Source organism: Tursiops truncatus, chromosome 12 (assembly GCF_011762595.2).
Source record: "Tursiops truncatus isolate mTurTru1 chromosome 12, mTurTru1.mat.Y, whole genome shotgun sequence".
NCBI classification, from domain to species: domain Eukaryota; kingdom Metazoa; phylum Chordata; class Mammalia; order Artiodactyla; family Delphinidae; genus Tursiops; species Tursiops truncatus.
In genome coordinates, this window is record NC_047045.1 from 72,672,840 (window position 1) to 72,683,024 (window position 10,185).

Here is a 10,185-nt window from a genome sequence, read left to right on the forward strand (position 1 = left end):
GTACTGATTTTAAAAGTGCAGTGTTCTGAAAAGAGACCATTCTCTGACCGCCGTGAACGTGGTGCTAATCTTTTCCTTTCTGACTTCTTCGCCGTTCTCGTTTCTAATTAGCCTCTGCTGACTTCTGTGTGAGGTGAATAAATTCCATCTAAAATACCTGCAGCCGTAAAACCTAAATTGTGTGTCTCCTATGTCCTCTTCTTTTTGCAATGAAAACCAACATTTGAGTGTTGGGAACTATTAGGTCCATAAGGAAAACAACTTACCAAGTAGACCATCCATCAGGGCCACACGAGCAGCAGCGGCACGGCCTGAGGACAGAGCAGTTTCGGGGGAAGAGGGCCGCATGCCGTGTTTGTTGCTTCGCTGTCCTAACAGTCGGGAAGCAGTCCATAGGAAATTCAGACAGCTTACTTGTCTCAGACAGAAGAGGAATCTTAAGTGGATTGGGGTCAGGTGCACTCAGGGTTACCATGGGTGGCTCTGTTCACCAGACAGCAGTAGCAATTAGTATCAGTCAACAGTTGTCAACTAAGTAGACTGTGACCGGTTGATAAGTTATCAGCCTGACAATCATTTTATTGTAATCAGGTCTATCGCTTCAGTGGCAATTAGAACCATATCTGTATCTAATAGATTGTCTGTGGCGACATCCTCACTTCAGCTTGTTCACTCATTTGTACCAAGGTCAGCTGACTGTTTCTAGGGTACCTTTATTTAACACACCTGAGCAAAACACAAAGCGGGGAGGGCTTGAAAGGTTTGAGAATTCAGCGGTCACCAGCGAACCTTGGGGAATACCATTTAAAGAACTTGTCCCAGAATTCAGTCCTACGTCCTCTTTGCAGCCATGGTCTTAGGAAACTACTCCCTAAACAGAAATCCCGTCAGTGTGGTTCCTAAATGGGGTGTGGGTGTGCCTTGTTTCACACTGACTGCAGCTACGAACAGACATTAGGCCTAGATTTATTTTATTGCCTGACACAGCATATTTTCTTTCCACATAACTCAATTAACTTTCATCTCCCTGAGTCCTTTAATAAGACTAAGAATTCTTTCTAAAAATAAACATGGGACCACAATAACTCTACATCACCAGGGGTGACTTTACGTCCTTAGTGTAATTCAACAGTGGGAGGTAAGAGTTGGAGGTTTCAGTTACGTTAGCACACCTTTTACATCCGTTTGATGGATTCGCTTTTTAAAATGTGATTGTAAAATATTTCCTTGTCTCGTAGGCAAGTCTCGGAAAACCAGCCCCTCTGCCAGATCTTCAGCCGAGTCCAGCGTGAAGTCTTTCAACAGGAATCAGCTGGGCAGCTACCCAACCTTGCCTCTAACGAAGCCAGTAGACGCGCTGAAGCCGGGAGGGGAGGGGAGGCTGGGCAGTGGTCTCACCCCTCACACCTCCAAGCACTGTGATCCCCCATGTGTGACTGACTTGAATAAAAACCGAAGGAGCCTCCCCGTTTCCATCTGCCGGAGCTGTGAGACCCTAGAGGGCCCCCAGACCGTGGAGACTTGGCCCCGATCCCACTCCCTGGACGACCTTCAAGGAGAACCTGAAAAAGATGTGCCTGGTGAGGTGACAGAACCTTCCCCTCAGATTGTACCCAAAGTGCCACAAAAGACAGCGCCCTCCATCACAAAGGTTCAGAGCCCCAACCTAGATTCTGCTGTTGACAATGCACTGCTACTGACCCAAAGCAAGAGATTTTCTGAACCTCAGAAAACGACTACTAAGAAACTGGATGGCCCGATGGCTGCCTTTTCACAGGGCACGTCCCCTCCTCCGTGTTTACCCAAAACCTATGACGCCCAACCGCCCGCCGTTAAACACGGTTTAACAAGGACGCCTCTTGAGGGTCACAGGAAAGGACTCGATTTCGAAGGGACACATCACCCCCCGGGCACCAAAGAAGGTGTGGATGCTGAGCAGAGGGGCCCCGAGGCCAGATCGCAGGCCAGACCTCCCACCCAGCCTCCCCCCGTCCCCGCCAAGAAGAGCAGGGAGCGCCTCGCCAACGGGCTGCCTCCTGTCCCTCCCGGCCCGCCCAGCGCCCCTGGCCCCGATGCACCCAGCCTGCCCCTTAAAAAGGGCAGCCCCGGCGGCCCCAGCGACTGTCCCCCGCCGCCAGTGGCCAGGCCTCCCCCAGTGCCGGAGCCGGGCAGCCCGCCGAGCGCCAGGCCTCCACCCTGGCTGTCGGAGCTGCCTGAGAGTGCCAGCCTCCAGGAGCACGGCGTGCGGCTTGGCCCTGCCCTGGCCAGGAAGGTCTCCTGCACCCGCGGGGTGGACCTGGAGATGCTCACCGAGAAGAAGCTGCGGGCCGAAGGCATCGATCTCACCGAGGAGCCCTATTCCGATAAGGTATCCGAGGCCCTGACCCCACTGCACAGGCTCTTCTAGGTCGGGCGGGGCCAGGCGAGAGGAGCGGCATTGCCCCCCACCTCCCAGCCCCTGAAGGCCAGCTGGCAGCGAGGACCGAAGCACAGTGACTGTACAGGTGGCCCACGGCGGGGGCTCCTGCCGCCCCGCGCTTGGTGTTCAAATGAACCTGTAGCACAGTGCCCAGATTAAATGCAGACACGGCCTCAGGGGTCTCTTCTCTTTTCCCTTCTTTTCTCTTCTCTTCTTTCACTTGTTTGTATTTAATTTGGGGCAGCTATCCTTTGCAGGGAGAGCTATCAGTCAGTACTAGACCCAGTTCCTGAAAGGATAGACGTGAGTTCCAGTTTCCATGTCTTCTTCAACATCTTTGTTTTTAGACTTTAACAAATCCCCAATTTCATTTCCCTGTGCGTAAAATGGAATTAATAATGACCTGCATAACTGCCTCTTAGAGGTATTAATAGGAGCAAATAAAATAAACCTGAACCTACTTTGAAAATTGTAGAGCCTTATTCAGATGTAATAATTGTACTGTATAATTATCTGTAAGGGTAACAGGGGAAAAGATACCTCATTGTACTAAAAACATTGAGACCTATAATGAAAACTCATTTTTCATTTGAAGAAAAATAAAGGAGTAGATCTGCCAATACCAAAATGACTTTCAATACAAATACACGGTAATAGATGTAGCTGTATGTTACTCCTAGGAATGCATGAATTGTTATAATGCATTCCCAGGAGTCTTTGTTATAAACTTCTTATGACCAAGAGTGCCTTACGATAAAATACTCCTCTGCCTTCTGATACTTAGTGAATGAACCCCTTTGAATGGAAAGTTGTGAGAATTCTACTGTACAGTAAATGCTGGTCTAGTGATACAGCGGTGTAACTCTACTCTGTAGTTGAGGAACCAACAGTAGACTCTCTGTAGGGCACAAATTTGCCCTTCTCCCCTGCAGTTTAGAAGACTGTCTTCAATAACATTTTGCAAAATGATCAGATAAGAGTGAGGTGAGGGCGTTGGACCCCAAAATAGAGAATGATTGTGTCCTGTTTTAACCATATTTCAAAACATTTTTCTAGAGCTCATAACTACTTAAAAGATAAAGACGTAAGAGTATTGTCTCTAAAACATCCATCCTGACACTAAATAAAATATATTCACTTCAAATTAAAACTTTTAGTCCTGTTTTCTAGTAGCGAAATGTCTTATCCTACCTTGTGTTTGCCGTCCTTGGAGAAGGAAAAAGATCCTCGCAACCCTCGATAAGAGATTTCTGTTCCCTCGCAGCACGGCCGCTGTGGGATTCCTGAGGCCCTGGTACAGAGATATGCGGAAGACTTAGATCAGCCCGAGAGGGACGTTGCCACCAACATGGACCAGATCCGCGTGAAGCTGCTTCGGAAGCAGCACCGCATGGCGGTAAGCAGCCCACGCTTCGGGGCTCCCCTCACCCAGCTTTTTGAAGTCCATTCAGTTCTAGAGCTTAATGATGAGCTTGCTGGCAGCCGCTAAGTAGCCCAGGGTTCATTATAGCTATCGAAGGGAGACACCTGGGAGAGAGTAAGACCTATTCAGCCTACAAAGGTTTAAAAATACCGTTTTGGAGAGAAAAAGATGAAAATTATCCATAACCCCAGCACTGTGAAAAAGTCCATCTAGTCATTTCTCTGCACATATATGATAGTACATGAAGAGTTTGCAAACCTTATTGTTTTCAGTTATCAGGTGGTGAACCTCTTTCTTTGTTACTAAAATTTCTTTTATATTATCAGTTTTTCAAAGTGCTCTAGTAGGTATGTCCTAGTTTAGCCAGTTCCACATTGTTGAAACATTTAGATTTTTTCCAGCTGTTTATTTTAAACAATTGAGTGAAGAACCTCCTGGTTAATAAATTTTTGTAGACTTTTGGGGTTAATTTCTGAGGATATATTCCTTGAAGAGGATTTGCTTCAACAAGACTGCACAAAATCTTAAGGGTTTGCACGTTTGGTGGTAAATTGCCTTTCTGAGAGGTGTAGCATTTGGCCTTCTCAGGATTCAAGTATAGATGTCCGTTTCCCTGCCCTAGCCAACATTTATTATTGTATTTTTAATTCTTTATGACTATATTGATTAAATGCTTAATTTTCTGGATGTTAATGTAGATCCCAAATACAGAAGAAAATCTACTTTATAAAAACCTTACCCACTGAGTATCTTACTTTTCACACTATCACGTAGGTTTGCTTCTTCAAGCACCGTAAGGATCATTAGTTGAAGAGTGTGACCACCATGAGACAAAATAGCCAGAAATATGAATGATTACAGTTTGGAGACTTACACACATAATTGGGGTTAGGTCTAATTCCAAGTACCTTCTGGAACCTCCAACACTTCCTTGAAGATTTGTCTCACCTTTGAGAAGCCAGGAGATAATTTATCTATCTATCTATCTATCTATTTATTTATTTATGGCTGTGTCGGGTCTTTCGTTTCTGTGTGAGGGCTTTCTCTAGTTGCGGCGAGCGGGGGCCATTCTTCATCGCGGTGCGCGGGCCTCTCACTGTCGCGCGGCCTCTCTTGCTGCGGAGCACAGGCTCGGCAGTTGTGGCGCATGGGCCCAGTTGCTCCACGGCATGTGGGATCCTCCCAGACCAGGGCTCGAACCCGTGTCCCCTGCATTGGCAGGCAGATTCTCAACCACTGCGCCACCAGGGAAGCCCAGGAAAGAATTCTTGATGCTAGTCATGTTCTTGGACATCTCATAGCATTATCCCTTTCTGATAGTGTAGTAATAAACATAATATTTCATAGTGTTCCTTTTAGGCATAGAAGAAAGAGCTCTCCAGTGACACCTGTTGAATCTTGATAAGTTGCTTTCTTTGGTTACCCAGATCCCAAGCGGTGGACTCACAGAAATCTGTAGGAAGCCCCTATCTCCCGGATGCATTTCATCCGTGTCGGATTGGCTGGTTTCCATCGGTCTACCCATGTACGCCAGTGCCCTCACTGAAGCGGGCTTCAGCACGCTGGGCCAAGTGCCTTCTCTGTCCCACACTTGCCTTCAGGAGGCTGGCATCACAGAGGAGAGACACATAAGTAAGCTCGTGTCTGCAGCCAGACTCTTCAAACTGCCACCAGGCCCCGAGGCCATGTAGTCAGGCCCGAAATGGACCTCCCTGGACAAGAGCCACCCGTTCACTGTGTTTATGATGCTGATGCAATTCCTCCTTGGCTGGACATGCAGACCAGACCCAGAAGAAAGGCCCAGTGTGTGGCCAGCAGAACTCGGAATCTTGGCACGGGACTCTCTTCTCCAGAAAAGCCCCCTCCAGGAAATTGGTGGTGTTCTCTTTGACCCCCAAAGAAAAGACAAGCACTTATTTTTGTTTTCAGGACACAATAGAACAAAGATGCCAACTTGCCACAAATGCTCTGCCTGCAGTCTGTCTTGGTGCACTGGGTGAGGGCAGGGGGCAGAGGGAGGGGCAGCCTGTCCTGTTTCTAAGCGTGCTTCTAGCCCTTCTGTCTGTCACCCTGCAGGGTTCCCGAGGCCCAGATGGGCTTTAGCCAGGCCAAAGTAACAGACTCGGGAGTGATTGTACACTATTGACCGGGCTCATTTGTTCAAAAATAAGAAAATCTGGCTGCACTAGGAAAAAAAAAAGCCCTATTCTCCTTTAGATAAACAAGAGACATTTTAATAATTGCTTTCTAGCAATCAGCTTTTATTTGCCTTAATGTAAGCTTTTAAGCAGTTATCTAACTTAGTGTTCACTACCATGTAACCATAGCTCCAAATCTTCATCTTAGACTGCCATCTAACGGATCTGGGATGTTTCCAGCAGAAATGGGCTTTTCTAATTGTCTCACTCTAACATGGCTTATTTTATAGGGGTGTTTATCAGGCCAAATTTCATGTTGACTTTCAGTTTTTAAACTAACTACAAATCTGGTAAAAGGCGCTCTTAAATTCACAAAGATATCACGTGTGAGAGTATATGTGTGTGTTTGAGGTTACGATCTTTCATTTTAATCAGTTTAGTGTTGTTACCACGTTGGTCATTGTGCTACAGTATTGACTTGGAATCTTGACTGTGTCCATTCCAAAATTCAGTCATTAGCTAACAGATCACCTTTGCAAAAGGTCATTGTAAGTTGAACATTTAAGGAGGTTGTTTTTTAAAAGGGAAGTAGTTTATAAGATATTTTAAAAGTTTTTTTTTTGGTTTTATAATTAAAATACTATTTCCATCTTTTCTTATTTAGATAATTCACTTAAATATAATAAAGGTTCATTTTGGAGCCAAGCTACATTGGCCATGTATTAAGTAGTTGCCTATTTTCAGTTGTCTTCTGACTGATTTCAGCATTCTCTTTTAGTCTAGTGGCTGATTCTCTAGCAAACAGAAATTATTGTTTCCAATTGCTTACAAAGTGATTTTCCTTTACATTCTTATCGTGAACCCTACTTTAAGCACTGGGTGTGATCATTTACAATAGAAATGTTTGGAGCCTTGATTTAAAAGTTCTGTAATATTTCATCTACTCATTAAAACAAATGATATCCCTCAGGGGAGGGGGAAAAAAGGTGATTTCATTAATTACAAAACCATTTTACCATTTGCTTTATATATCTGGATCCGTTTCTGAGGAAAAGGACATTCTCAGGTGACATATTTTTTTTCATGCTTTTGGTATGCATTTGAAAGAATAATATATATTTCTTCAATAATAGTCACCTTCTATAAGATGCCATGTAAGAAGTTGTGGAAATGTAGGAAAAAAGCTAAAGTTGCCAAATTTCTGTTGAACTCTTCAAAACAGCCCATCTTTGTCATCTGGGGTATGACATTCCTGTGGGCTATGACATTCCATTTAGAAGGTAATGAGGCTGCAGGGCTCTCCTATATCACTGGAAGGAATTTCAGGTGTGTGGTGAGGTGGGCACTGTAAAACGGGCTCCTCGCCCTGCGTTTTCAGTACCTCAGCATGACATCCGAGAGAGCCTGCTCATAGCTTAAGCTGAGCTAAAAGACCACGCGTAAAGTCAGGTAATAGGTAACAAAGGAGAAGGGGAAAGTGTTAGTTCATTTTCACGGTAAGATTTTCACTTAATGTCAAAGTGGTACCAGAAAAGGGAGCCTTCTGAGTATGAGTTTCGGAGAATGCCAAACTGTATCCTTTTCATTCTTCTTTGGAAATCATTGCCTTTGCATAGAAGTGAAATTCAGGGACCATGAATCATTTTCAGTGGGAAGGGCTTCCTAGTCTGTGGGATCTGAGGTTATTTTTACTTTATTGTGCTTTTTAAAAAAAAATTTTTGTTTTTGTTTTTTTTTACTTTTAGTATTTGTTTGTTCTTCTTTTGCTTTAAACTTTTAATTTGATCTTAGAAAAGCCTGAATGTGTGTGTGTGATGTTTGACCGAGGTGGTTTGGGGCCTCCTGTGGATACCAGAAGGCAGGTGGTCAGCTTCAGCAATATCCAGTTTTAATCCACTGCACTTGGTGCAGAACGTTGAGGAAGGGTGAAAATCGTCGTCTTTGGAAAGCACAAGAGAAACCTGGAGAGGCACTTTGGCTCAGGTAGCTACACATCCGTTGTGTGTCATTTTTTCCTTTGAAGCTGTCTACAAGGAAGTGCAGCCAGTCCCAGCCACTACTTACATTCCCGGATAAGCAAGAAGTAGATTTTCCTGGCCTTGCCTTAGTCAGAGGCCTTTTCTCTTTCCAGGTCTAGGTGAAATTGGAAATAACTAGTCGATTGAAAATCAGTTCCTCACAGAGCAAAGTTTGCTTTCATAATTGCAGCAAAAGGAGTCAGTTCACCAAGTCAATGCTGCATGTGTGTACTGTATTATTTTCAGAAAAAAAAATACAATAGTCTGAGTCCAAGTTATCTCGATTTTAAATTGATAAACAAGAAACTGTCGAGCAAATTATATAACAACTAACAACATTGCACTTTCTGTATATGAAATCAATATTTAAATAACTTATTTTTCTCCATTGCTGTTCTTAAACATTGTAAGTAGCTGTAATATACCAGTACCAATATGTTCTTGCGATTGCTTCAGCCCAAGAAAGCTGTGTATTGTTTTAAAAATTGTAAAAATTATTGTGATGATTCATTTAGCAAAAAGGTGGACAGAAGGGTTTTCCTATGTATCAAAACTTGTCTATAATTATGTCATCTATGTACCTAGAAAAAAAAAGTAAATAAATTTCTTCAGTTGAATATGCCTCTTTTGTTGTTCCCTGGGTATTATAAAGGTACATAGGGTAGAAATGAAAGGGAATTTATGAAGTGTGGTTTAAGAATGAAATATATTGTAAAAATAGTAGTTGTACACAATTACTTCTGCCACATCACAAAAACTCACTATCATACTCACTCAGATTCTCTTTGCCAATTTATTTCAGGTTTTTTTCAAATATTGCGTAATCAAGTCACATAATTGCAGCATCTTAGCCCAGAAAGAGATTTTTGGAAGCCACCTCTGGTCTAAACCCGTTGTTTTCAAATGAAGAGTTTCAGTCCACGCAGACTTGCCCAATATCATGTGTAGTTAAATGGAAACAATCCAGGTCTTCCGTTGAGAGAGAAAAACATCTAGATTGGGATATTCTAGAAATCAACTAACTTGACAAAAATCATTTTTCAACGTTAGTGTGCCACAGTTGATATAAAAACACATTTTTAATTAGGAGGGAGTGTGTAATACAACATTTTTAGTAGGCAAAATGTGCACTTGAGACAGACCAAAAAGTGACCCTTTCCTTTTCTCTCAGCCACCTATTTCTCACACTACAGGTAAGTATTATAACCAGTGTTTCCATATCTTTTCAGAAATGCTGTATCTTTATTGACAAAGATAACTGCATATGCATTTTTCCATATAGGAATGACAGCATTTCCCCACACTTCTTCACCTAGCACGTGGAACCGCTGTGTTACAGTTACAAGTATTTAAAATTTTGATAGAATAGTTTAAATCCACTGGTGGATTTCAATATAGGAAGCTCTACCATGGTAGGTTTCATTTACAAATCATTGTTTTATTCCCCACTCCCCCTTTCATATATTCTTAAAGTCGGAGATTCCTCTGAAGCGCTGCATTATTTTAAAGAACTGACCATAAACCTCAAATCTTATTTATCTCAAGTTGACACTTAAGGTTCTATAGTTCAATTCACAGAAGATACTTTTTTCTTATGATTCCTAAGAAGCCTTGACTGGATTCTTGGTATTTGTTCTAACTTGGCTTCATGTTTGGATATTTATGTTGAATTCACTTAGAAGCTATAAAGAACGTAAGTTTGATTAGGGAAAGGAGAAAAGGGAAGGGTGGTTGTCGTTTAACCACAACTTATTTGGGGGCCTTAGAATGATGACTTTACTCAGCTCTGAGGACCCACTCAGAGAAAAGTATGTACACAATACTCTTAGGGGTGTGTGTGAGGGAGTGAGAGACAGGAGAGAACGGATGCTCACTCAGGTGTAGGTCTGGACCACTCGTCCGTCAGGGGACCACGGGCAGCGTTATTTGGAAGCATTCCAATTTCTCATACAGTGCTCCTCCTACACTGTCAGAGAAGAACACTGAAAAGGGAGTTTAGCCGTCACCTCTCTAAAACTTCAGCAAAATACATGAAAGTTCTAGTCAAACCAGGTTTGAGCCCAGTATGGAAGGACCCCAGGGTACGTGTGTGGGAGCCAAAGGAGTTATGACTAATCTGATTGCAATTTACTACCATCCCCATTCATCCTCAACACTCCAGTGATAAATATGGTCGGAGCCATAAGA

General features: G+C 43.3%; 1 protein-coding gene across 9 annotated transcripts in view; it reads left to right on the forward strand.

Annotated features, from left to right (window-relative positions):
• Nucleotides 1-8,615, forward strand: part of SASH1 (SAM and SH3 domain containing 1) — a 322,628-nt gene extending 314,013 nt beyond the window's left edge. For all 9 annotated transcript variants that reach the window (XM_019951423.3, XM_019951425.3, XM_073789711.1 and 6 more), the window contains 3 exons: nt 1,239-2,368; nt 3,684-3,815; nt 5,270-8,615. In XM_019951423.3, the coding sequence (XP_019806982.1) occupies nt 1,239-2,368; nt 3,684-3,815; nt 5,270-5,533 (1,526 nt within the window). In that variant the 3' untranslated portion in view covers nt 5,534-8,615. The remainder of the gene's footprint in view (nt 1-1,238; nt 2,369-3,683; nt 3,816-5,269) is intronic.
• Nucleotides 8,616-10,185: the final 1,570 nt, after the last annotated feature.